Source organism: Sus scrofa, chromosome 14 (genome assembly GCF_000003025.6).
Source record: "Sus scrofa isolate TJ Tabasco breed Duroc chromosome 14, Sscrofa11.1, whole genome shotgun sequence".
Taxonomy (NCBI): Eukaryota; Metazoa; Chordata; class Mammalia; order Artiodactyla; family Suidae; genus Sus; species Sus scrofa.
Window position 1 is genome coordinate 77,854,685 of NC_010456.5, and position 26,602 is coordinate 77,881,286.

Genomic DNA, 26,602 nt, shown 5'->3' on the forward strand with positions numbered 1-26,602 from the left:
ATTAATAATATAATTACATAAAAAAACAGAGAATTTAAATAAAAAAAACTAGGCTTGGAGCTCCCACTGAGGTGCAGTGGGACCAGCAGCATCTTGGGAGCACTGGGATGTGGGTTCGATTCCTGGCCTGGCACAGTGGGTTAAGGAGCCTGTCTTGCTGCAGCTGCCGTTTAGGTCCACCAGCTCAAATCTGATCCCTGGCCTGGGAGCTCCACATACTGTGGGGCTGCCAAAAATGAGGGAAAAATAAATAAAAATAAAAAAAACTGAACTGTCTTCATCATCAATATGAATTTTAAATGTGTTACTTAGAAGAATTAATACAATTTTCTTTATTTAAAAAATCAGTATCATTTTTTTCTTTGTCTTTTTAGGGCCACACCTGTGGCATATGGAAATTCCCAGGCTAGGGGTTGAATCAGAGCTGTAGGTTACACCACAGCCACAGCAACACAGGATCTGAGCCACTCACGGCAACGCCGACTCCTCATCCCACTGAGCAAGGCCAGGGATGGAACCTGCATCCTCATGGATACTAGTCTGGGTTCATTTCCACTGAACCACGAGGGGAACTCCCCAAAATCTGTAGCATTGATATATTCTATTGATTACTAAGGGAGCTATGTAACCATTATGACTGGGAAGTGTCTATTTCTTCTTCTAGGTCTGTAGATTTCTCTTTTATATATTTTGAGGCTATCTTATTACAAGCATATACATTTAGAATTATTCAATCCTCTTGGTTGATTGTACTTTTAATCACTAATATCTTGTGATGCTTTTTGCCTTAAAGTTTTTTTGTCTGATTCTAGTAAAGTGACATCATCTCTCTTTTGGTTAGTATTTCCATAGGATTCCCCCCTATTCTTTTACTTAAAAAATTTTCTATATCTGGATTCTCTTGTGGCTCAGTGGGTTAAGGATCCAGTAGTGTTACTGCTATTGCAGTGGCTCAGGTCACTGTTGTGGTGTGGATTTGAGCCCTAGCCCTGGAAGTTCTACATGCTGTGGGTGTGGCTAAAAAAATTTTCTGTATCCTTATTTTCAATGGATATCTCTTATAAATGACATATATAGTTGTTTTTATTTAATATAATATGAAACATTTTGTCTTTTAATTGGAGTATCTTATTCACTTACATTCAGTGTAACTACAAATATATTTGGGTTCATAGCTACCAATTTATGTATTCAATATTCATTCCACATATTCTACATTCCTTGCCTTCTTTTATTTATTTATCTATTTATTTATATTTTTATTTTTTTTGTCTTTTGTCCTTTTAGGGCTGCACCCACAGCACACTTAGGTTCCCAGGCTAGGGGTTTAATCAGAGCTGTTGCCCTGGCCTACACCAGAGCCACAGCAACGCCAGATGCGAGCCTCGTCTGTGACCTACACCACAGCTCACGGCAATGTCGGATCCCTAACCCACTGAGCAAGGCCTGGGGTTGAACCTGCAACCTCATGGTTCCTAGTAGGATTCGTTTCTGCTGTGCCATGACGGGAACTCCTTCTTGCCTTCTTTTAGACTATACAAATATTTTTATTATTCCATTGGTTCCATTACCTTGTTAACTATAAATTCTCTTAGTTTTAGTAGTTACTTTTGAGCATTCAACATACATCTTTGATTTATTAAAGTCTCTATGAAATAATACTTTTAGCACTTTTCATATCATTCAAGGACTTTAGAATACTGGTTCCATGTCCTACCTTCAATTTTTTTTTTTTTGTTTTTTTTGTTTGTCTTTTTGCTATTTCTTGGGCCGCTTCCGCGGCATATGGAGGTTCCCAGGCTAGGGGTCGAATCGGAGCTGTAGCCAACAGCCTATGCCAGAGCCACAGCAATGCGGGATCCGAGCTGCGTCTGCAACACCACAGCTCACGGCAACGCCGGATCGTTAACCCACTGAGCAAGGGCAGGGACCGAACCCGCAACCTCATGGTTCCTAGTCAGATTCGTTAACCACTGGGCCACGAGGGGAACTCCATACCTTCAATTTTTATGCTATTATTTTCATATATTTTAATTTTATATATATTTCATACCTCACATGATATTATAATTTTTCTGGAGAAACAATATTTATTTTTTATTTGTTACAGTTAACAATTTGTTTTCCATTTGGGGTTCTGTCCACATCTTGGTTGTTTTTTTAAGTTTACATATAGTAAACTTTGTTTTTTCTTGTATATACTGTTCTGTGGGTTTTGTCAGATGCAGAGAGTCAGATATCCACCACCAAAAACTCTTGATATAGATAGAAGTCTGTCACCCTCAAAGTTCCTTTGTGCTGTCATCTCTGTTCCCTAGCTCAAACTCCTAGAAATATATGTAGCTTTCTGGGTCTGACTTCTTTCACATAGCAATATGCATTTAAGATTCATATATCTCATTGTATGAATCAACAGTTTCTTTCTTTTTATTGTAGAGTAGTATTCTATTGTATAGTTGTACTATATTTATTTGCTAGCTGAAAGACGTCTAGGTTGCTTCCAGTTTTGAGCAATTGAGAATAAAGCTCCTATAAACATTATTATTATTTGCTTTTTAGGGCCCCACCCATGGCATATGGAGGTTCCCAGGCTAGGGGTCCAGTTGAAGCTACAGTTGCTGGCCTATATCACAGCCACAGTAATGCCAGATCTGAGCCGTGCTGCGAACTACACCATAGCTCATGGCAACACCGGATCCTTAACCCACTGAGCAAGGCCAGGGATCGAATCCAAAACCTCATGGTCACTAGTCAGATACTTTTCTGCTGCGCTACAACAGAAGCTCCGCTATAAACATTAATTTATCATAAGCTTACAATTTCATTTCTCTTGGATAAATACCTAGGAATAGGTTTGCCGGGTCATATGGTATGTGTATGTTTAATTTTTTAAGAAATTGCCAAATTGATTTTCAGAGTGGTTCTATCATTTTGCATCTCCACCAACAACACTTGGGGCTTCCAGTTACTCAATTCCTCATCATCGCTTGGCATCATAGTCAGTATTTTTAGTTTCAGTAATAACACATGGTGGTTTTAATTTGGTTATCCTTAATGACTAATTATACTAAGCATCTTCATGGACTTATTAATAACCCATATATCTTCTTTGGTGAAGTGTGTGTTTTGGCATCTTAGGTATTGCGTTGCTTGTTTTTTTTTTTTTTTTTTTTTTCAGATTCTTTTTCTGTATATCACAGAATATTGGGTAGAGTTCCCTGTGCTAATACATCAGGTCTTCATTGGCCAACCATTCTATATACCACAGTGTACATATGCCATTCCCAAACCCTCAATCCATCCCTCCACCCTGTTTGTCCCCTTTGGTAACCATAAATTTGTTTTCAAAGTTTGTGAGTCTGTTTCTGTCTTGCAAATAAATTCATTTGTATCCTTTTTTTAAGATTCCACATATAAGTGATTTCATATGATGTTTGTCTTTCTCTGTCTTCACTTAGTACGGTAATTTCTAGGTCCATCCATCCATGTTGCTACAAATGGCATTATTTCACTCTTTTTTATGGCTGAAGTTTTTTTTATTGTTGAGTTTTTAGTTATTTGTACATTCTGTATACATGACTTTGTCAGTATATAACTTGCAAATATTTTCTTCTAGTCTTTGGCTTGCTTTTGAATTCTCTTAATAGTGTCTTTTGCAAAGCAAGAGTTTTAAATTGTAATAAAGCTCAAATTATCATTTTTTCTTTTGTGGATCATGCTTTTATGGATTGTGCTTTTAGTGTCCAGAAACTCTTTGCCTAATGTAGGGTCATGCAGATTTTCTCATGTATTTCTACTAGAAGTTTTGTAGTTTCACATTATGCACTTAAGTTTATGATCCATTTTGAGTTCATTTTTTAAAACATTTTATTTTATTAAGATGTATTTTACATACCATAAAATTCACCTTTTGAAAGTGTACAATTCAGTGGTTTTTAGTATATTTAACAAGGTCATGCAGCCATCACCAGCATCTAATTCCAGAGCATTTTAATCATCTGAAAAGGAACCCCAGAACTCATTAAAAGTCACTGCCCCTGGCCGCTCTGCCAGCCTTAGGCAAACACCTATCTACTTTTTGCCTCTATAGAGTCTTTCACTTAGCATGTTGTTCTCTTTCCATCCATTTTGTAGCATGTATTAGCACTTCATTCCTTTTTATTACTCAATAATGTTCCATTGTATGAATACTATATATATATATATATATACACATACATATATATATATTTCATTTATCCATTCATCACTCATGGACATTTGTTTTTGTTTTTCTTTTCTTTCTTTTTCTTTTTTTTTTGTCTTTTTAGGGCCATACTTGTGGCATATGGAAGTTCTGGGCTAGAGGTCAAATTGGAGCTGAAACTGTTGGCCTAAGCAATAGCAACGCCAGATCTGAGCCACATCTGTAGCCTACCCTGCAGCTTGCCACAACACGGGATCTTTAATCCACTGAACGAGGCCAGGAACCTGAATCCTCTTGAATACTAGTTGGGTTCTTAGCCTGCTGAGCCACAATGGGAACTCCTCAATGGAAATTTGGATTATTTTTGGCTCTTATGAATAATGCCTCTGTGAACAGTCATGTGCAAGTTTTTGTGTGAACATGTACCTTCAATTATCTTGCATATATACTTAGAAGTGGTTGAGTTAATTTTTGTATAAGGTGTGAGTTGTGGGTTGAGGTTCTTTTTTTTTTTTTATGGACATCTAGTTATTCCAGCCCACTATCACTTATTGAAATAACTACCCTTTCTCCAATGAATTGCCTTTGACCCTTGTCAAAAGTCAGTTGAGTCTATTTTAAGACTTTTTTCCCCATTGATTTATATGTCTATCTTTTTGCTAATACCACACTGTCTTCATTAGCATGGTTTTATTAAGTCTTGAAGATAGGTGGTTTAATTCCTTCAACATTGTTCTTCCTTTTAAAAATGGCTTTGGTCATTTTAAATAATTTGCTTTTTCATGTATGTTTATTTTAGAATCAGCTCATCAGTAATGATTTTTAAAAGTATATGGAGATTTTGATTGGGATTGAATTGAAGCTATAGATCAGTGGGGTGGTTGTTATCAATTTGATTATTCCAATTCATAATGGATTATCTTTTTATTTGTTAATGTTTGATTTCTTTTATTAGTATTTTTAGTTTTAAACACACAAGGATCCTTCTTTTTTAGATTTGTTAGATTTATAACTGTCTTTCATTCTTTTGAGTGCTATTATAAATGGTATTGCTTTTAAGATTTTGCATCCAAAGTTCATTGCTTGTATCCAATAAATTTTTGTATATTGACCTTATATCCTGTGGCCCTTTTAAGCTCACTTATTAGTTCTAGGAGATTTCTTTTTGTTTATTTGTGGGGTTTTTTTTTTTTAGTTTTCTATATAGACAATATTATCATTATAGTTTCATACATATTTTGACCTTCCTATTGCTCTTCATTTCTTCTTAAATATCTTTAATTTCATCTGGGTTGTTTTCCTTTTTGTAGAACTTTCTTTAGGTCTTTTTTTTTATGTTGATCTGTTGGTCAAGTATTTCAATTTTTGTCTGAAAATGTTTTATTTTCAAAGAATACTTTTTTCAAGACATACTATTCTAAGTTGATAATTATTTATTTTATTTAGACTTTAAAGATATCCTTCATTGCTCTGATCTCCATTATTCCTATAGAGAAGTCAGATGTTGTTTTTGTTACTACTTTGAAGATAATATTCCTTTTTTTCTCTGTATTTTAAGGTTTTTCTTTGCCTTGTCTTTCAGCAGTTTTGCTTTGATGTGCCACAGTTGTGGTGTGGTTTTCTTCGTATTTATCCGGCCTGGGCTTCTTAGCATTTATCAAATACATAGCTTGTGTTTTTTCTTTCTTTTGGAAAATTCTTAGTAATTGCTTTTGCTCTATTTGCTCTCTTCTCCCCTTCTGGGACAATTAAACATATTTTATGCCTTTTCATTGTGTTAATATCTTTAATTTCCTTTTTGTATTTTCTACTTTTTTCTTCCTTTGCTTCAGTCTGTATTTCTTCTACTGACCCATTAGTAGGTAGGTGTTTAGTTCTCTCTCCAGCTGTGTCTACTTTGTGGTTAAACCCATCTATCCACTTCCTAATTTTAATCACTATATTTTTCACTTTTAAAATTTCTATTTGATTTTTTGCATAGATTCTAGTTCTCCACTAAAATTTTTTACTCGTGGCTTGTTTTCTTAAATGTATTGATGGCTATTTAAAAATTGTATCTGCTAATATATGAATCACCTGTAAGGCTTTTTTTCTTTTTTTTTTTTTGCTTTGTAGGGCCACACCCATGGCATATGGAGGTTCCCAGGCTAGGGGTCTAACTGGAGCTATAGCTGCTGGACTACTTCACAGCAATGCCAGGTCCAAGCCAAACCTATGACCTACACCGAAGCTCACGGCAATGCTTGGATCCTTAACCCACTGAACAAGGCCAGGGATTGAACCCACATCCTCATGGTCCCTAGTCAGATTCGTTTTCCCGTGCCACAACGGGAATTCCTGTAAGGCTGTTTTTATTATTTGGTCTTTTTCTGGTTTTTGGTCACTTGGTCTTGTCTCCTGGTAAGTCTGATTACTTTTCATTGAATAATGGACATTGTGGATAAAAAATTATAGTGGAAATTTGAGCTTGAATGTTATTTTCCTGCAGAAGGAATTTGCTTTTGTTTCAGGTCAGGGTCAGACCAAACATCAGATCAACCGTCTTAATCTAATCTTACATCGAGCTGATTTAAATCTGGGTTTCAGCTTTTTGACTCATCTATTTATATAACCTAGAAGTAAGGCTAGGTCTTACTTTTAGACTATAACTTGTCAGGTGTCCCAACTGAAAGCTGGGGATGTTTGCTAAGTTTCCTGTGTTTTGGCATCCCCAATTCATTTTTAAAATCCTCAGTCCAAAAAAAAAAAAAAAAAAAAAAAAAAAAAAAAATTGGGAGTTACCTCCGTGGTTAGTTCATCGGTTAAAAAACCTGACCAGGATCCATGAGGATGTGGGTTTGATCCCTGGCTTTGCTCAGTGGGTTAAGGATCTGGCATTGCTGTGAGCTGTGGTGTAGGTCGCAGATGCAGCTAGGATCCCATGTTGTTGTGGCTGTGGTGTAGGCCAGCAACTGTAGCTCTAATTTAACCCCTAGCCTGGGAACTTCTATATGTCAGGGGTATGGCTCTAAAAAGCAAAATGAAATAAAATAAAATCCTCAGTCCCAGGAGACTGTTGAATATCAGCTCAGCTTCTGGGCCTCTCAGATGTTTGTTTACAAATCTGCAAATACCTGCAGGGGAGAAAATGTGACTGGATATCAGGCTCACACAATGTACTTCTTTTTTTTTTATTTTTTTTATTTTCCCACTGTACAGCAAGGGGGTCAAGTTATCCTTACATGTATACATTACAATTACATTTTTTCCCCCACCCTTTGTTTTGTTGCAACATGAGTATCTAGACAAAGTTCTCAATGCTATTCAGCAGGATCTCCTTGTAAAACACAATGTACTTCTTTTGTCTTGCTGATCTTGGCCTCTCAAGTCTTCAGAGCTCTGTAACTTTTCTTTGTGTTCAAAATTGTTTTCCTAGTTGTTTTTTGTGAAGAGATTGCTCCGATACAAGCTAATAATCCATCATATCCAGAAGCAAAACAAAGAGCATGGACTTCGGAGACAGACTTCCAGGAATCGGATCTCAGTTCCATCATTTACTTGTCCTGTGATCATGAGCAAGGTATTCGCTTTTTTTAAACCTCAGTTTTCTCATCTATAAAATGGTGATGATAACAGTAGCTACCTTATAGGGTTATTGTGGTGATTTAGCAAGTGTATATGATGTATTTTTAAAAACATGTGTGTGCGTATACTTTGCTACTTACTTTGATTGTTGTAGCCTACATTCTTGCTACAGAGAAGTCAGCTATTGTTATTATTACTACTTTGAAGGTAATATTCCTATTCATCTCTTACTTTTTAAAATGGTTTTTCATTGCCTTTGTCTTTTGGTGCCAAAGGTGTGGGTATGGTTTGCTTTGTATTTGTCCTGCCTGGGTTTCTTAGCATTTCTTTTATCATATATACTTTAAGAAGGTGTAATATAATATGTATCTTAGAAAAGTGCCTGGAATCCAAAAAATGTACTTTTATGTGCTCTTGTTATTTTTACTTGACTTGGTCTTCTTTCCAGGCAGTGTGATTTTCCATTGTGTTATGTTATTTCACATCCTTAGTAGGTTTCAGTGGCTAGTAGATGAAATCCAAACTCTGCATTTGTAGTTCTCAGTCTTGGTGGCATATGAGCATACCAGCCTTGGCATCAACCTGTGATGTTTTTAAAACTCTGAGGCTCAAGTCGAATCAGGCCGATCACATCAGAACTTTTAAGGTGGGATACAGATATCAATCAGTAGTTTTAAAAGAACCCCAAGTGGTTTCAGTGTTCAGCCAAGATTGAAAATCCTTGCTTTATTTCCTAGCTTTCAAGGTCCCTTATAGTCTAGCTGCAACCAATCTTTCTAATCATTACATCCCTGCTTCTCAGCATGGGCAATCTCTTGTAGCCAATCTACTCAAGGGCCAGACTTCCACCTATATAATCTCTCATATAAGGCAGGAGCTCGGCAGCTGCTGGTTCCCCTCTTGCCCCTCCCTGCCATCGTGGTGGGGGTGGGAAGCAGGCATGGGCCTCTCTCCTTGCTCTTCCCTCCTGGTCTTCATCTCTTTACCTTAACTTGGATCTGTTTTGTGGCATATTTTGCCTTTTTTTTGCCCCTTCTACTACTCCTTCCCAGATCATCCTTTCACCTTTCTTTGCCCAAGACTAAGACAGCTCCAACTCCTTCCTAGAAGCATACTTCATCTTCCTGGCCTTGTCAATTGGTAGCTTGGCTTGTTTCTATGGATAGGGCTTGAGAAACCTGGCCTGCCCTCAGGAAACAAAATTGTCCAATATCATGCTCATTCCAGCCTCTGTTGCTGTGCCTTTTACCCGGAGTAGCTCTACCCTGTCCCCGTTCTCTGCCAATTTAAAATCGATCGAGCCTCCAACTTTGACTTTTTCCATGAAGCCTACTTTCATCTCCAGTGCACACTGTTCTGCCACCTCGCCCCCTTCCTCCTACTTATCTTGTCTAGCCACGCAATTTTACTTCCAAATTCTATACTGGCCTCCAACAGAGGACCTGGGAACACAGCAGGAATTCAATACCTAATACTTGCTTGTTAGACCCACATGAAATTGGCAGAAAGAAGCCTCAGCTCAAAATTCCTGAAACGGATTCCTCCTCCCCCCAAATAATAATAATAATAATAATAATAATAATAATAATAATATCATCAGCAAGGGTTGGTAGGGATAAGGTAGAGAAATGCACTTGTTTTCTATTTCTGCATAACAAATTACCACAACCATAGCAGCTTAAAGCAACACCCGTTTATTATCCCATAGTTCTGTAGATCATTAAGTCCAGGTGGCTTGGCTGGTTTCTCTGCTCAGGATCTTATGAGGTCAAATGAAGATGCTGGCCAGGCTGAGCTCGTACGGGAGGCTCTGGGGAAGAATCCACGTCCAAGTTGTTTCAGGTTGTTGGCTGTTGCAGTTCCTGGTAGCTGTATGACTGAGGTCCCCTTCTTTCTCCTGGCTCTTGACTCTCTGCTCCTATAGGCCAATCTTAGGGCCTTCCACGTGTCCCCCTCCATCTCCACAACAAACTTACTGTGGTTTGAATTTCCCTCACCGTTTGAATCTTGCCGAATTCTTGTTCTGCTATCAGCTGGGGAAAACTCGCTGTTTTCAAAAGGTTTGTTTAATTGGGTCAAACCTACCAAGGTCATCTCTGGGTCCTAAGAGCAACTGTTTTGGGTCTTTAATTACATCTGCAAAATCCCCTGATAGCAGTATCTAGATCCGTGTTTCATTGAAGAATAAGAACCAGGGGATGGGAATCTTGAGGAGCTATCTTGAGAGTTCTGCTCATTACAGAAGTGATGGAACAGAAAGCCAGATAACCAGTGGGAAAGGAACCACTTCTTAGATCCAATGGACTAATGCCTTATAAAGCAAAAAGCACACTTTGAGAGCAGTAGCCCAGCCTTCTTCTTCTTTTTTTTTTTTTTTCCCCTCTAATGGAGACACTAATGCCCAGAGAAGGGAGAGGAACTCATAATTCATCTTCCACGCGTCCACCCTGGGCCTGTACTAAATGCTTATAGAGAATATAGAGATAAATGAGACCTAGCATCTGCTCTTAGGATTTTATTACCCATGTGCCAAGACCCATGGAATCTGTTTTTTCTTAAAAAAAAAAAAAAAGGCCCACTTAACCCTTGGAGACTCTAGAATAGTTTGATAGCAAGGGACCTCAGGGATCACATTTTCCAGTGTTTCCCTTTGGCAGAACCAGTGATTTCAGGATACGTGTAGGCCAACATTTTAAATTCTAATCATAATGTGTTTATTTTAAGGCTACCTTCTTCTTCTTCTTTTTTTTTTTTTTTTTTTTTTTTTTTTTTTTTGCCATTTCTAGGGCCGCTTCCCACAGCATATGGAGGTTCCCAGGCTATAGGGGTCTAATCGGAGCTGCAGCTGCCGGCCTACGCCAGAGCCACAGCAATGTGGGATTCAAGCTGTGTCTGCAACCTACGCCACAGCTCACACCAATGCCGGATCCTTAACCCACTGAGCAAGGCCAGGGATTGAACCCTCAACCTCATGGTTCCTAGTCGGATTCGTTAACCACTGAGCCACAGTGGGAACTCCAAGGTTACCTTCTAATGACGGCAGATTGACAGTATATTCCTGCATTATAATGTGTAAAGTTTTCTTCCTCCCTCCCTCTTTCCCTCTTTCATCTTTTCACTTGCCCTCAGGTGTCACCTATTGCCCTAATAGAAAATGATAGGATATATAATTTAAAGCCTGTGGGATTAGAGAAAGCTGGGTTCTGATCCTGACTTTTCCCATTTAGAAGCTTTTCCCTTAAACTCTGTGGGTTTCACTTTCCTATTGGTTAAGTAAAGATTAAAAACATCATTTAAGGAGTTCCTGTTGTGGCTCAGCGGTCACAAACCTGACTTGTATCCATGAGGGTTTGATCCCTGGCCCCACTCAGTGGGTTAAGGATCCAGTGTTGCTGTGAGCTGTAGTGTAGGTTGCAAATGCAGTTCAGATCTGGCATGGCTGTGGCACAGGCTGCAGCTCCGATTCGACCCCTAACCTGGGTACTTCCATATGCTGAGTGTGCAGCCCTAACACACCAAAGCAGATTGGATGCAAAGAATAAAGGAAAGTAATGCATGGTGGCACCACAGGTACGTGCCTGTGGGGCTTCTCAGTCTTTGGAAGTATAGCAAAGGCCAGCGGCGTGCTCTGTTGTGTGGTTTTCTTTTGCAAGCAGGCATCACTGATGACCCCCTTTCTATCTCTGCATCAAGCCTTCTCTCAGTTCTCTCTCACCTTCCTCTCCTGAATTTGCCTCCCTTTTTTTCAAAGAATTGTTGCAATATCTCCTCCCTCTTAGACGGTTTTTCGGTTTTCTTGGAGGAGGATGCTTCTCGCAGATACTAAAAAAGAACTCAAGGTCGTCCTGTTTTAGGAGTGTGAGATGGTAGTTTAGGATGGGGACTTTGGATGTTCAGAGGCACCAGGTGACTTGGAGGTAGGTAAGAGGGGAGCGTTGGAAAGGAGATGTGAGAGCCCCTGGAAAACTTAGCAAGTCCTGAAATGTCACCTAGGCTCACCTCTGAATGTTTAGGAAACTACTTAGTGTGTGCCACTGATGGAACAAGTTTTAAACACTGTGACATGCTGGTGGGGAGATACCTTGTCATGAGCTAACGGGAGAAGCCCTAGGCAGGTGGCTATTCTGCCAGCACATGGTGGGGGTATGGGGCTCTGTCTGCCAGCAGTAGGCCAAGCCTTTTGGGTCATCTTTGCTGATGCCTTTAGGGAGGTGGAGTCCTGGATGGAAAGGAGGAGACCAGGGGAGAGAGGAATGGTGTGGTGATGAATAGTTTTAAACATTTTGGTGCTACCTAAGCTGTGAAGACATAGCATGTAGGTCTTCATGAGCCAACTGTGTTTTTTCCAACCCAATGGGATAGTGGGTTGTAAGGCTCTGTGATTCAGGATGCTTTCCTGGGCCACCTCTCTGCTTAGACACCTCTCTCCAAGAACAATTGATATGAGACTTAAAATAGTAATAATTGTATATAGTGCAAGGAAACAAGTCTTTTAACTCTGCAGATGGGAGCATAAATTTGTTCAGTTTTTCTTGAGGCATATGGGCAGTATGAGTCAGAAGTCTTAAAAATGGAGTTCCCACTGTGGTGGTGCGGTGAAGAATCCAGCTGCAGCACCTTGGGTTGCTGCTGAGGCACAGGCTCAGTCCTCTGACTGGTATAGTGGGTTAAGGATCCAGCATTGGTGTAGGTTGCATCTGTGGGTCAGATTCGATCCCTGCCTCAGGAACTATACGCCATGGGTGCAGCAAAAAAAAAAAAAAAAAAAAAAAAAAAAGTCTTACAAATATTCTTACACTTTGACCCAGCAATTCCACTTCTAGGAATATTCTAAGGAAATAGTTGGATGAGTGCACAAAGATCTACGTATATTGACATTCAATATAAGCCTGTTCATAGTAGTGAACTGAAAATAACTGAAATGTCCAGCAGTTAGGCATTAGATAATCACTGGTGGTGTGTGTGTTGGGGGGGGGGTACCTTCTTGGAATACTATGCAGCTATTAAAAAGGACCCCACTGCTCCTCCATATTTATTAAAGTGGAAAGATGTTTATAATATTTTAAGAGAGCAAAGCAGGTCCCAGAACTGCATTCATTGTCATACTATTTCAGTTATTTCAGTAATTTTTTCCCCTCCCAGACCATTTTATTGAAGATCACTTCATGCTAAGACTGCACCACGTGGTGGCCCAGTTACACAGATTACTGCCACAGAGTAGTTTATTACTACCAATAATTTGTAAATTGCTGTGCATAGTATCTGACATATAGTAGGTGCAGAGAGGTAGAAAAAGTAAATATTACTTTCTGAATGTCTCAAACTATTAAAGAGAATATCTCTCTAGAATGGTTTAGCATTTTCATAGACTAGAAAGTATGATTCAAAAATTGGCAAAGTTTGGTGGCCTGAAAGCATGCAGTTGGTATGATCTCAATTTTGAAAATGAGTACATGTGCTGATAGGGAGAGTCTGTAACGATATAAACCAAAATGTTAACAGTGTTTGAGTAATGATGGATTATGAGTGATTTTTACGTCTCCCTTTTTTCGTTTTAATACTCCCAACCTCATGTGATAGAACAGACTGTCTTTATTACTCTTTCTCTTCACTCGAAGTCTAAAAAAAAAAAAAGACTTTAATTACTGATATAAAGTAAAACAATAACTTGTTGGTTGGCTGAGAATTGCTAGAAATTAATAAATAGTTTGGAAATTATTTAGTAAATTCTAATTACTTAGCAAAAGTAATTAAAATATTTATAAGCGAACACCCATAAAACACCACCAAGCAAATACATTACTCAATAAATGGTTTAATTAGTATTTCATTACTAGAAATTAATCTCAGTAACCAAACATTACTACAAATTACATGTAGGATGGACAACTTATTTTACTGCTATTAATGATTTCAATTACGAAGTTTGTGCAAGTCTAATTCCTTCCCGTTTCTCCCGCCCTCCTCCTGCACCCACCCGGCGAGTTCCCACACACTGGGTCTGAGTCAGGGTGTTTGGGGCTGGTCTGACTCCTTCCATGTTGTTGGAAATCCCAGATTAACAATTTCCCTCAGCTTATTTCCCGGTCGTCTTTCTGAAATACTAGCCCGGGGTGCCTCTTAATCAGCTGGAATCAGACTCCAGGGGCTGGTGGGCGTCTTAGCACAGATATACTTTCCTCTGGAGTCTTCTAAATCACTCCCAAGATTCCCTCCTGTGCCTGTGCCAAGGGCTTTCCGGCACTGGTTTGCACTCCGGGTTCATCGCTCGGGCTGGGCCAAGCTACTTCTCAGTCATTAAAGGGCATCTTTGTGCAGATTAGAAAAAGGGAGTCCTTTTCCTCCAGACGGGTGCAGTCACACTTGAGCGCAGGTTTTTGCCCCAACATGATTTTTGCTCAGCTTCCCCAGGGAAAAAAAAAGCCTCTGAGCCTTGAGATGGGCACTCAGGGGTCTTATTAAGGAGCACTCTCAGGAACAACCCCTGAGTGTGGAAGTGAGAGGAGTAGGACTGGCTAGAGGGAGACGTTGGACCCCAATGCCATGGGATGCCCTGGAGCTGCGCTGCTTCAAAGATGGCCTGGGAGTTCCCACTGTGGCGCAACGGGATCAGTGGGTCTTGAGAGCCCTGGGATGCAGATTTGATCCTTGGGCCGGCATAGCGGGTTAAGGATCTGGTGTTGCCACAGCTGCAGCTTAGGCTGCAACTTTGGCTTGGATCTGATCCCTGGCCAGGGAGCTCCATATGCCTTGGGGTGGCTTAAAAAAAAAAAGAAGGCCTGGATTGAGACAGGGAGTGGCGGGGCAGGCCTCTGTCATTTCAGATGAAGAGATAGCAGATCAGACCTCACTCTGGGGAATGACGTGCCTCTCTTTGGCTGAGGACAAGGCCTGGAGGAAGACTCAGCAGCCAGCCATTAGTAGGCAACCCTCCTGGAAGCTGGAGGAATGAGTGTTCTGAAGGAGAAATCTGGGCAACACACCAGCAGCCACGTCAGTCCCCTTGTCTCGTGTACAACCTGAGCAACCACACATGAAGGTCCTTCTGGGGGTGGCCTGAGGCTGTAAGTTGAATGGACAGGAGTTGCCCATTATTCTACTGGGACTGGGAGGAATCTTACTTCTGGAGTTAGGGTGAACCCCCACTTAGGTACCAGCTGCGACTTATGCGTAGCCATAAGCTCCATGAGGGCAGGCCCATGTGTCACATATCCCTAGAACTTAGCACAGTTTGTGCCTCAATTAATGTTTGCTGATTGACTCTATAATGGTAAAGACAGTCACCCAAATGCACTAATATCAACTCTGTTACACTTGATGTAGGGAAATACAGAGAATCTGATCTAGGAGAGGCCAGGGGAAACTCCTTCAAAGCAATGACACTGGAGGAAGTTCCTGTCGTGGCTCAGCAGGTTAAGAACCTGACGTTGTGTTCATAAGGATGCAGGTTTGATCCCTGGTCTCACTTAGAGGGTTAAGGATCCAGCGTTGCCGAAAGCTGTCGTGGCTGTTGTGTAGCCTGGCAGCTGCAGCTCTGATTTGACTCCTAGGCCAGGAACTTTCAGATGCCTCGGGTGCAGCTATGAAAAGAAAAAAAAAAAAATAGAGAAATAACACTTGAGCTGAGATCCAAGAAATGGGTAAGAGTGAGCCAGGCCCACTGGGGTGTGGGTGTGGTGCTTCCCAAGCCTCCTAAGATAGGCATTTACCTTGGCCACCTCCTCAGCAGGTCTCCTCGTGGGGAGACAGAGGGGACCTGAGAAACCACACTCAGTGAATTTCTGTTGTTATCTGTTGCTGAAATGTATCCTTCCTTTGTCCTTCTCTCAGCCTTATCTGGTATAAGATTCAAATGTCAGAGATATTTTCCCTATGGCTTGGCTGGCGACAGCAGCATTGAAGGTGCTCGCACCTGGCAGGTGCTTTCTGGAGTGAGAGATCTAGGCGAGGTGTCACAGCTGGAGGAGGGGGTGCAGACCCCGCTGCCCCCACCCCCTGCCGGGGCGTCATGCATGAGGATGCCACATGTTGCGGAGGAGCTGAGGCTGGAAAACAGCCGGGCTGCACCCCATCTACAGTCTTCCTTCCTCTCTGTGCTCATCTCTCTCTGCTCATTCCTCTCTGTGCTTTGCCCCTCAGCAGGCCTGTCTCCAGATTCCTCCCGGCCCCAGGACCGTGTTCTGAGCATTTCATCTCCACTCCTGCCCATGTGTCCCTCTCTTTCTCCAGGACCACTGCTTCCCTCTGAAAACCCACCCCAAGCCCCTCCAGGGGACCATGGCCAGTGACTCCAGACCTCATCCCTTTTCTGCATTTCTCCAGCCCTCAGCTGTAGATCCTTTAGGGCAGAGACTGGTTTAGAAATCCTGGGCCTGGTACCATACGTGGTGGAGTACAGGGAGGTTGGGAGAAGCTGGAAGATAGAAGCCCTGAAAGGAGATCCCATGTGCCCATTCCTGCCACGATGCTCTGCCTTGTGCCAGGTGGTGTGGGGCATGGCCCGGACAACACCCACCGGTCTCCAGCCAAGCACACTGTGAGGGGTGCCGCAGGTCTGGCTTCTGCTGCTGCTGGTGGTGGCAGCACTGGGAAGGAGGGAGGAAGATGGAAAGTTAGTGTTTATCATGTTTATCACGTCGGGGACTTTGCCTGCCTTGTCCTTAATCAGTCTACAGCTAATTAGCCGCCTCCCCCGAGTTGGCAGAACACCATTAATCACCAGGGAGAAGGCTAAAGTCAGCAGGCCTTCCGTTCAGGGGAATCCCGGCTCCTTGGGTGGGCCCTTAATGCTTGGGGCACTGAGATGGCCTGCCTGGCTGGGCTGGCCGCAGGATGCAGGAGCTCCACGGGAAGTAATCCTGGGGTTGTTAGGAAAAGGCCCTGGGATCCTGGGCCACCTGGGGTGACTATAGGAGGAAGGGTGTGGCATCTTCCTCTTTGCTGCAACACTCCAATTTAGCTTGTGGTGACAGTGTCTTAGCCCCAGACCAAAGGCTCACTTTCCCAGACTCCCTTGCAGCTGGCAAAGGCAATGTGACACAGTTCAAACAAGTGGGGTATAAGCCAAACCAGCTGTGAGCTCTTAGGACGGCTTTTCCTTTCCTGATAAAAGGCACTGGAAGCTGCTGGTGCTGCCTCTTTCTGTCCTTTCTCCTTTTTGACTTGAAGGCAGACTTGAAGGCTGGAGCAAGAGCAGCCATCAGGCTCTATGAGGGAAAGACCAAGAGAACTGTGATGACATCAGCCATGAACTGATACACCAATGCCAGTAACTATCTTGCCTCCAGATTTCTGTCAGGTGAAAATAATAAATCTCTGTTTAGCTCACTGTTGGCTGGTATTCCATTACCTGCAGCTGAATACACTTGTAACTAATACAGTGGGGGAACTCTGGATGATGCCAGCCTGACTGCAGAGATGCCCATGGTACCCAGAGCAATCAGGCATTCCTGGCCTCACCAGCCAGTGGGCATGAGTGAGGTTATAGTGTCCACATGCCACCAGCTCTGCCCCCTCCTCCATTCCGTCATCTTTTTTTAGGGCCGAATTTTGTGGCATATAGAAGTTCCCAGGCTAGGGGTTGAATCAGAAATGCAGCTGCCAGTCTACACCACAGCCACAGCAGTGTCAGATTTACACCACAGCTCATGGCAATGCCGGATCCTTAACCCACTGAGCAAGGCCAGGGATCGAACCTGCATCCTCATAGATCCTAGTTGGGTTCATTACCACTGAGCCATAAAGGGAACCCCTAGCCACTTACGTCATTAAAGTATCTGGGTGTGACACTGATGTATCAGTCATGTTGCACTCTGTAGTGGAGTGCCTAGGAAGGCAAAACTAGATTTTCTGGCAAATTTGTAATGCCTCTTCTCTTAGTTATGCAACACTGAGGTAAGGAGGCAAACACATTGCTATGGAAAATAGGTGCAACAACAACTGTTGTGATTCTAAGAAGGTTTTGCTGAGATGGTCACAGAGGTGGGATATTTGCATATGGGAGGACTGAGGTCAAGGTCCTGACTCGCCCTTCCCATTTAGGGTTTAGGATTACTAGAGCCTTTCTGATGAACTGAGTTGGGCCTCTCGGAGATCCTCTGGCAAGAAAGGATAGAAGGGACCCCACAGGAAATGGGGAATTGAATAGGTGGACCAAGCTAATATCAGGCTTGGATGCTTGTTAGGAGGCTGGTGTCCACCCAGCAGCTGGCGGGGCAGAGTCCCTCTGACCCAGGCCCTCTGGTGGAGGTTGTGCTGTGGGAGCAGTGGCTGCACATAAGACTGTGAAATAAAAGTGTCGTAGCCTGGAGCCCCAAAGTGGGGCCCTGCTGTGCATGTCCATGTTTGGACTGGCCAGGGCCACTCTGAGCTGTGGACATGGAGGTGTCAAACCGCACAGGACCAGTTTTCAACAGCGACCCCTTGTGGCATCAGGCTGATAAGACTATTCAGTTCTGTCTCCACCTGGCTGTTAGACACAGGATAGGCCCTGATGAATTAAGCGGCTTTAGTTCTTGGGCAGATTGGGGAAGGTCAGGGGAGGACGACTCTGAGAGGAGAGAGGTGGTATAACACAATGGTTAGGAGGATGGAGGCTGGAGTCAGACTGCTTGGGTTCTAGTTTCTGCTCTGTTGTTTTCTGGGTCTGACTTTATGGGCTGCAGACCTGTATAGTCATGCTGGGCCTAATGCTTGGTGACTTGAAAGTCTTAATAATTTTTTTTAAATCCATGAACCATATTTAATTAACTGTTTATTTCTGTATCTTTTTTATTGAAGTATAATTAGTTTATAATGTATTAGTTTCAGGTGTACAAAAGAGTGATATATGTATATATTCATATATATATATATATATACACATACATATATTCTTTTTCAGATTCCTTTCCCTTATAGGTTATTATAAAATATTGAATATATATTTATACAGTAGGTCCTTGTTGGCTCTCTGTTTTATATATATAGTAGTATGTACATGTTAATCTCAACTTCATAGTTAGTTTATTTCTCCCTCACTTTCCCCTTTGGTAACGGTAAGTTTGTTTTCTATGTCAGTGGGCCTATTTCTCTTTTGTAATAAATAAGTTCATTTGTATCATTTTTTTTAGATTCTATGTACAACAGATAAATATTTGTCTTTGTCTGACTTTCTTCACTTGGTATGATAATTTCTAATTCCATCCATGTTCCTTCAGATGGCATTATTTTTTATTATAAAAATTTTGGCCACACCCACGGCATATGGAAGTTCCCAGGCTAGGGGTCGAATCAGAGCTATAGCTGCCGCTTTTACCACAGCTCACAGTAACCCTGGATCCCCAACCCCCTGAGTGAGGCCAGGGATCGAACTGCATCCACATGGATACCAGTCGAATTCATTTCCGCTGGGCCACAGTGGGAACTCCCATTATAAATAATTTTTGAACAAGGACTCCTTCCCCTTCCTCTATTTTCAGGTTGCACTGGGCTCTGCCAATTATGCAGCCAGTCCTGCTTGGTCAGAGTATTTCTCTAAGCCATAATTTCTCCATCTGTAAAATGGGTAAAAAACAAAACAAAAAACCCCTGCCTCCCAGAGTTGTTGTAAGCATTAAATGAGTTACATCCATAAAGTAAAGTACTTAGACCAGGATCTGGCATGTAGTAAGATCTATGCGAAGTGTTAGCCATTGTTACTGCTCTTGCTAATTTAGGCCAATGAGGACTCCAGCAATTAATCTGCAAGACACAGAGACAGGACTACATTTGTGTCTCCAGTTAGTGAAGCAGATCAGATCAAGCACAGGGGGAAACAATGCAAGGAGTGGAAAATGTGACCCCGGGACTTACTTCTCACACAAATGAGATGCCTCATTAAACCACATCCATCTGGGCGCACAGGGCTGACAAGAGGGGAGAACGCTGGGGCCTGAGAAGTGTGGAGCCAAGGCCAGACTCCCGCCCCAGGGGCTGGCATCAGAAGTGGGCACTGCTCTGAGGGGCAGGCTGGGGCACCTCCAGAAGCAGCCTGCTTCTCCCCGTGGGGTCAGGCTGAGGGACAGGCCATCATCAGACTCAAGTCCTTCTCTCCCTCCTCTCGGATGAGACACACTGTCAGGGGAGAATGGCCCAGCCCCAGCCTTCCCTCCAGAGCAGAGGATCCAAAGCAGAGGATTGGGTACTGTGAAGGATGCTTTGTTATCACTATTTTTTTTTTCTTTTTTTGCCTTTTCTAGGGCCACTCCTGTGGCATATGGAGGTTCCCAGGCTAGGGGTCTAATTGAGAACTGTAGCCGCCGGCTTACATCACAGCCACAGCAACCCAGGATCTGAGCCACATCTGTGACCTACACCACATCTCACGGCAACACTGGATCCTTAACCCACTGAACAAGGCCAGGGATCAAACCCACAACCTCATGGTTCCTAGTTGGATTCGTTAACCACTGTGCCATGACGGGAACTCCTGTTATGGCTATTCTAAATAAACTTATCTATTGACATGTAACCTACACATGAAAAGAGGAAATAAGTGCTCAGCTCAATGAATCCTCCAAGTTCAAGAAATAGGACATCCACAGAAGTCAGGAAGTTCCTAGCCATGATTCTGTCCCAGTTACTCTCTCCTCCCCCAGTCAGCCACTATCCTGAATATCATTTTCAAAAACCATCAGATTTCACTTTTCCAAACTTTTTATTTTGAAAAATTTTAAATCTACAAAATAAGATTGGAATAATAGAATAGGAACACCCTTAGGGTCACCTAAATACACTGATTGTTAACATTTTGCTACATATTTTCTCTGTCTTTTTGTCTCCTTTCTCTCTTTTTTCCCTCCCCCATCCCTACACACACATATTTTCTGAACCATTTGAGAATTAGTTGCAGACATCACAACACGCTACCCCTAAATATTTCAGTACACATCCTAAGAATGAGAGCATTTATGAAACGGACAGCACTAATGGCCTGAACCTAGTCAGAGCACAGATTGGGACTTGAACCCACGGTTTTAAATTAGAATCACTCACCCAGTGTCTGGACTCGCTGAAGTTTAAGTTCTTCATGCTTTCGCTCAGAAGGAATTCAGGAGAGACAAAGTGATAGGCAAGAAATGGATTTATAGGACGATTGTGAGAGATGCAATCAGGCAGGCACAGAAACTCTGCCCTCAGGATCTGGAGGCTTCAGTTTTATCATCCAAGGGGAGTGGGCGTCAGAAAAGCCCGCCTCTTCCTTTCCTTGGTATCCAATAAGGTGTGTATTCAAATCAGCAGTAGGGCGGGTCCTTGAACTCCTGCCCTGGATCTGAACCAGAGTTCAGGCCTCATTTCATCCCATCCTCCACCCAATGACCTGAGGCAATTCTCACTCCTCTGCTGGTCAAGCAAGCCTGCCTTGTTCTGATGGCTTTTTTGAGCAATTATTAACATACAGTGATCTCCCGAAGTCCCCTAGCTTTCTCTCTCTGTCTATGATCCTTTATTGGGACTTCTACAACCACCTGTGCCTACTCCATCCCTGTCATTTATACAGTGCAACTATATAATAAATTCAACATGGCTGCAATATCATTATATAATATACAGTTGATGTTCATATCTCCCAATTATCCCAGATACACACACACACACACACACACACACACACACACACACACACCCACACCAAACCTGGAACTCACTTTGTATATAGTGTATGTCTCTTTTGTCTTCTTTAATCTAGAATAATTTCTCTTTTTTTTCAGTCTTTCATGACATGGACATTTTTGGAGAGTATAGGCAAGTTTTCTAGAATATCTCCGAGTTAGGATTTGTCAGATTGTTTCTTCATGATTGGATTTAGTTTAAACATTCTTGGCAAGAATGCCATAGGAGTTTTATTATTAATTATGTATATATTCTTTATAGTTAAATTATTATTATTTTATGGTTGCACCCATGGCATACAGAAGTTTTGGGGCCAGGGACTATATCTGAGCTACAGTGGCGACCAGTGCCACAGCTGTGGCAATGCCAGATCCTTTAACCCACTGTGCCAGGCTTGGGGCCACTGCAGTCAGATTCTTAACCCGCTGCACCACGGCAGGATCTCCATATAGTTAATTTGTTATTAATGATAGTAGCAGTGGGGAGTTCCCATTGTGGCGCAGTGGAAACAAATCTGACTGGGAATCATGAGGTTGCGGGTTCGATCCCTGGCCTCACTCGGTGGGTTAAGGATCTGGTGTTGCCGTGAGCTGTGGTGTAGGTTGCAGATGCAGCTTGGGTCTGGCATGGCTGTGGCTGTGGTGTAGGCTGGCAGCTGCAACTCCGATTAGACCCCTAGCCTGGGAACCTCCATATGCTGTGGGTGCGGCCCTAGAAGGACAAAAGACCAAAAAAAAAAAAAAAAAAAAAAAAAAAGACAGTAGCAGCAGCAACTGATTGAGTGCCCATCAAGTGATATGGGGGTTATTGTGTCTATTTTACAGACTAGGTACCTGAGGCAGAGAGTGACTAAGTACTTTTCCTAAGGTCACGTGGTCAGAAAGGGGACGTGCCAGACGTTAGGTTTGTTTGACCCCAGTGCTCATGCTCATGGCCACTTCAACCCACTGTCAGTGGTGACTGGTCGCACTGGAGGGAGACCTGAGGCTGTGCCCTGGAGGACAGGGACTGCATTATGTTCTCTGATGAACTGCAAGTTCAGCCAGGGCCAAACCCAGAGCAAGGGTCCATAATTGTTTATTGAATAAATGGATGAATGATTGTTTTATGGACAAAGGTTAGCATGGGGTCCATGGACCACTGTCATCTAAGTCACACAGAAAGCTTGTTAGAAATGTACACCTGTGGGGAGTTCCCATCGTGGCTCAGTGGAAACGAATCTGACTAGCATCCATGAGGATGCAGGTTCAATCCCTGGCCTCACTTACCGGGTTAAGGGTCTGTGTTGCTGTGGTTGTGGTGTGAGCTGGTGGCTACAGTTCTGATTCATCCCCTAGCCTGGGAACCTCTATATGCCTTGGGTGCAGCCCTTAAAAAAAAAAAAAAAAGAACTACATCTTGTGGGCCACACACTGCCAACCCATGGAACCCAAATCTCTGTTGGTGGGACCTGAGGCTCTCTGTTAGGTTTTCCAGATATCCTGATAGAGATGAAATAAAGTTAAAAAAAAAAAAAAGTTTCAGAACAGTGTCTGCTGCATAATCCTGTATTTTTTTTCTCTGTGTTTTAAGGTTAGGTGGTTTTTTTTTTTGTTTTTTTGTTTTTTTGTCTTTTTGTTGTTGTTGTTGTTGTTGCTATTTCTTGGGCCGCTCCCGCGGCATATGGAGGTTCCCAGGCTAGGGGTCCAATCGGAGCTGTAGCCACCAGCCTACGCCAGAGCCACAGCAACGCAGGATCCGAGCCGCGTCTGCAACCTACACCACAGCTCACGGCAACGCCGGATTGTTAACCCACTGAGCAAGGGCAGGGACCGAACCCGCAACCTCATGGTTCCTAGTCGGATTCGTTAACCACTGCGCCACGACGGGAACTCCAGGGTTAGGTGGTTATATAGAGAGTTACAGTTTCAGGAAGGATGCTAGAACTGTTAACAATAGTTTCCTCTGAGGAGTGGGGCTGGGGGCCTGGAGAAGGGGAGGGGGACTTTTCCTTCCCCTGATGCACCGTGAGAAATGACACAAGTAATCACTTAATACATTCTTTTTGTAAAAAATTAAACCCTCGGGAGTTTCTGTTGTGGCGCAGTGGTTAACGAATCCGACTAGGAACCATGAGGTTGCGGGTTCGGTCCCTGCCCTTGCTCAGTGGGTTAAGGATCCGTTGCTGTGAGCTGTGGTGTAGGTTGCAGATGCAGCTCGGATCCCACGTTGCTGTGGCTCTGGCGTAGGCCAGTGGCTACAGCTCTGATTCGACCCCTAGCCTGGGAACCTCCATATGCTGAGGGAGCGGCCCAAAGAAATAGCAAAAAGACAAAAAAAAAAAATAGAAAAATAAAAAAATAAAAAAAATTAAACCCTCCCGATAAGTAACTTATTACCCAAAATGAACACTTTAGAGAGGGAAAGGCAGTGCTGTTATTAGTCATGGCAGCAACAGAGAAAACAAAGTCTGTTCTGGGCAAATCTGGGCAAGTGGTCACCCTGCCCAGGCCAAAGTCCCCTTTTGATCACCTCCCATCCTGGTTATAGCCATCCCTAATCAGGCGTGACCGTTGTTACCTGTTTGATATATTTTATAGGCTCTTTTAGGATAATATGTAGCCATTGAAAACACCTTGTTTAAGAGTTTCTCTCTCTCTCTCTTTTTTTTTGTTGTCTTTTTAGGGCCACAGCCTCGGCATATGCATGTTCCCAGGCTAGGGGTCCAATCAGAGCTGTAGCCTCCAGCATACACCAGAGCCACAGCCACTTGAGATCTGAGCCACGTCTGTGACCTACACCACAGCTCATGGCAACGCTAGATCCTTAACCAACTGAGCAAGGCCAGGGGTCGAACCTGGGTCCTCATGGATGCTAGTCAAATTCGTTTCCGCTGAGCCACAATGGGAACTCCAAGTTTTGCTCTTTACATATGTGATATCACAGTAAATATATAAACATGCAAGGTTTTCTTTTTTTTAACTTCACAGTATATATCCTGGAGATTTAGCCATGTCAAGCCCACATGGGTCTACTTCATTTCTTTTAACTGCTCTAGAACATTCCACACGTGAATTTTTTCCATTCTCTTGTGGATAGATATTTGAGTTGTTTCCAGTACTTTTGAAGGACTAGTCATGCTAATGATCATGATGACATTCCAGCAGGGAATAGCCTAGCATCCATCAGAAGTCAATCTAGGAGTTCCAATCATAGATCAGCGGAAACAAATCTGACTAGTACCATGAGGACGCAGGTTCAACCCCTGGCCTTGCTCAGTGGGTTAAGGATCTGGCATTGCCCTGAGCTGTGGTGTAGGTTGCAGACGTGGCTCAGATCCCATGTTGCTGTGGCTGTGGTGAAGGCCTGTGCCTATAGCTCCGATTGGACCCCCAGCCTGGGAACCTCCATATGCCATGGTGCAGACCTAAAAAGACAAAAAAATTTAAAAAAATAGTAAAATAAAAAAAGCAGTCAATCTAAAATATCATCTGGAAGTGGCATTTTGAGGAATACTTGGATTTATGAGCAAGGTCCCTCATGGGGCCTGAGGATCCTCCACTTCCCCAGTTCAGGGAAGGTACAAGGGTTCCCAGTCGGTCCTCTTCCAGGCTTCTGTGTCAGAGACTCTCAGAATACCCTTGGCCTCTCCACCGTTCCTGCAGTGGAGGTCCAGCAGAAGCTCCTGTCCCCAGGCCTGACTCCTCTAACCCCCCTGCTCGCCCTCTTCTCCTCCTGCCTGTTCTGTCCATGCAGCTCTGGCCGTCCCCTGGGGCGAGGCTGGCTGTGGTGGGAAGAACCAGAGATGGTTCGCTTCCCAGTTCCACCACTGACAGACTGTGCGACCTTGAGTGAGTCGCTTTCCCTCTCTGGGCCTCCAGTTCTTCATCTGTGGGATGGGGAAATTATTATCCACCTGCTAGGCTTGGGAGCTCATGTGGAGTAACAGAACAGGTTGCATACAGGCCCTCATCACCACAGCAGGGGTGCTCCGTAAGTGGTCATTTCAGTCCCCTTTGTCCTTCTCACCCTTGCTTTGTGTGGGTTAGTGTCATGCAAAACTGAAAGGGCTGTAGGTGCTCTTAAGGATAGAGGTTGTGTCATCTCCCACTCTGGCACCACCCCCGCCCCTCTCAAGCCCCGGCATAGGTTTGGGGCACTCTTCAGGGCTCCAGGAGGGAGAGAGTGATGCAAGGAGTCTTCATTCAGGGCTCTGGGAGGCGACCCAGGAACAGGGGGCAGTGCCCTGCCCTCAGACAGATCTCTTACCTGTGGAATTTTTTGATAGGGTGAGGCAAATAGTTCCTTCTTCTGGGGTCTCCTCTTCAATGGAAGAGACTGTCCCTGCATCCAGGGGATCTCTTAGTCTGAAGGGAAGGACATGATCAGTATCCCCTGAAGCCCCTAAGGGAGACATGCTCTCATTCCCCCAGGAAGTTTGCAGACTGAGGGAGGAGACATACATCTGGGGCACCTCCCTGACATGCCTGGAAGGTTTCTATTTTGTGGGAACCTTTCTTACAGCATCCTTTCCTTAACATATACACACAGGCTGTTCTCTACTGTTCTGTGGGTTTCATGAGGGCAGAACTGATAGCTCATCTCTGGGATTTCTGGTCCCAGCATGTTGCCAGACATCCTAAGGGATGCTGGAAGACTGGCCACATTCTCAGGGGCTCCCCAGAGTCAGGGTTCTCCAGCTACTTGAGGGCAGACCAGGTAATTTAGAGAATGAATCATTAGAGTGGAGGGGATGCCCTCATACCCTCTCTTCACTCCCTTCTGGAAGCCGCAGCAGCTCTGTGGTACCTTAAAGGAGCACCCCCACAGAATCCCCCTCCCCCCATGATGGGAGCTGGGTGCTGAGGTGGGCACCTCTGTCTGTGTAGGAGTAGAGACACGTCAGACCCGGGGCTGACGGGCAAGTCAAAACTGCTGGTTAAGTGGCTTTAAAGTAGTGGCCATTTATAAGTTAATGAAAGAGAAAATAGGCACATTATACATACAGATTTGTCCTTAATGAGGGGAAAAGGCATTGTTTACTGATGTTCAGTTCTAATTATCCACGCACAAGGCTAGCTTTCTTTCCAGCAGCAGCAGCCGCCGTGTGCCCCCATTCTGCTATCTTCCACCATGTTCTGTTAACTCCTTCAGTGCCCAGCTGGGCACCAACTCAGACCTCAAAGCATCAGTTTTCAGTACAGCCTGAGTAGCCAGTTCTGGGCCCAGTCTGCAGGACCT

The 26,602-nt window shown here is 43.4% G+C and overlaps 1 protein-coding gene across 1 annotated transcript in view; it reads left to right on the forward strand.

Annotated features, from left to right (window-relative positions):
- Nucleotides 1-26,602, forward strand: part of LOC106507128 — a 135,044-nt gene that overhangs the window by 65,487 nt on the left and 42,955 nt on the right. The window contains exon 6 of the mRNA XM_021073149.1: nt 7,602-7,745. Within this exon, the coding sequence (XP_020928808.1) occupies nt 7,602-7,745 (144 nt within the window). The remainder of the gene's footprint in view (nt 1-7,601; nt 7,746-26,602) is intronic.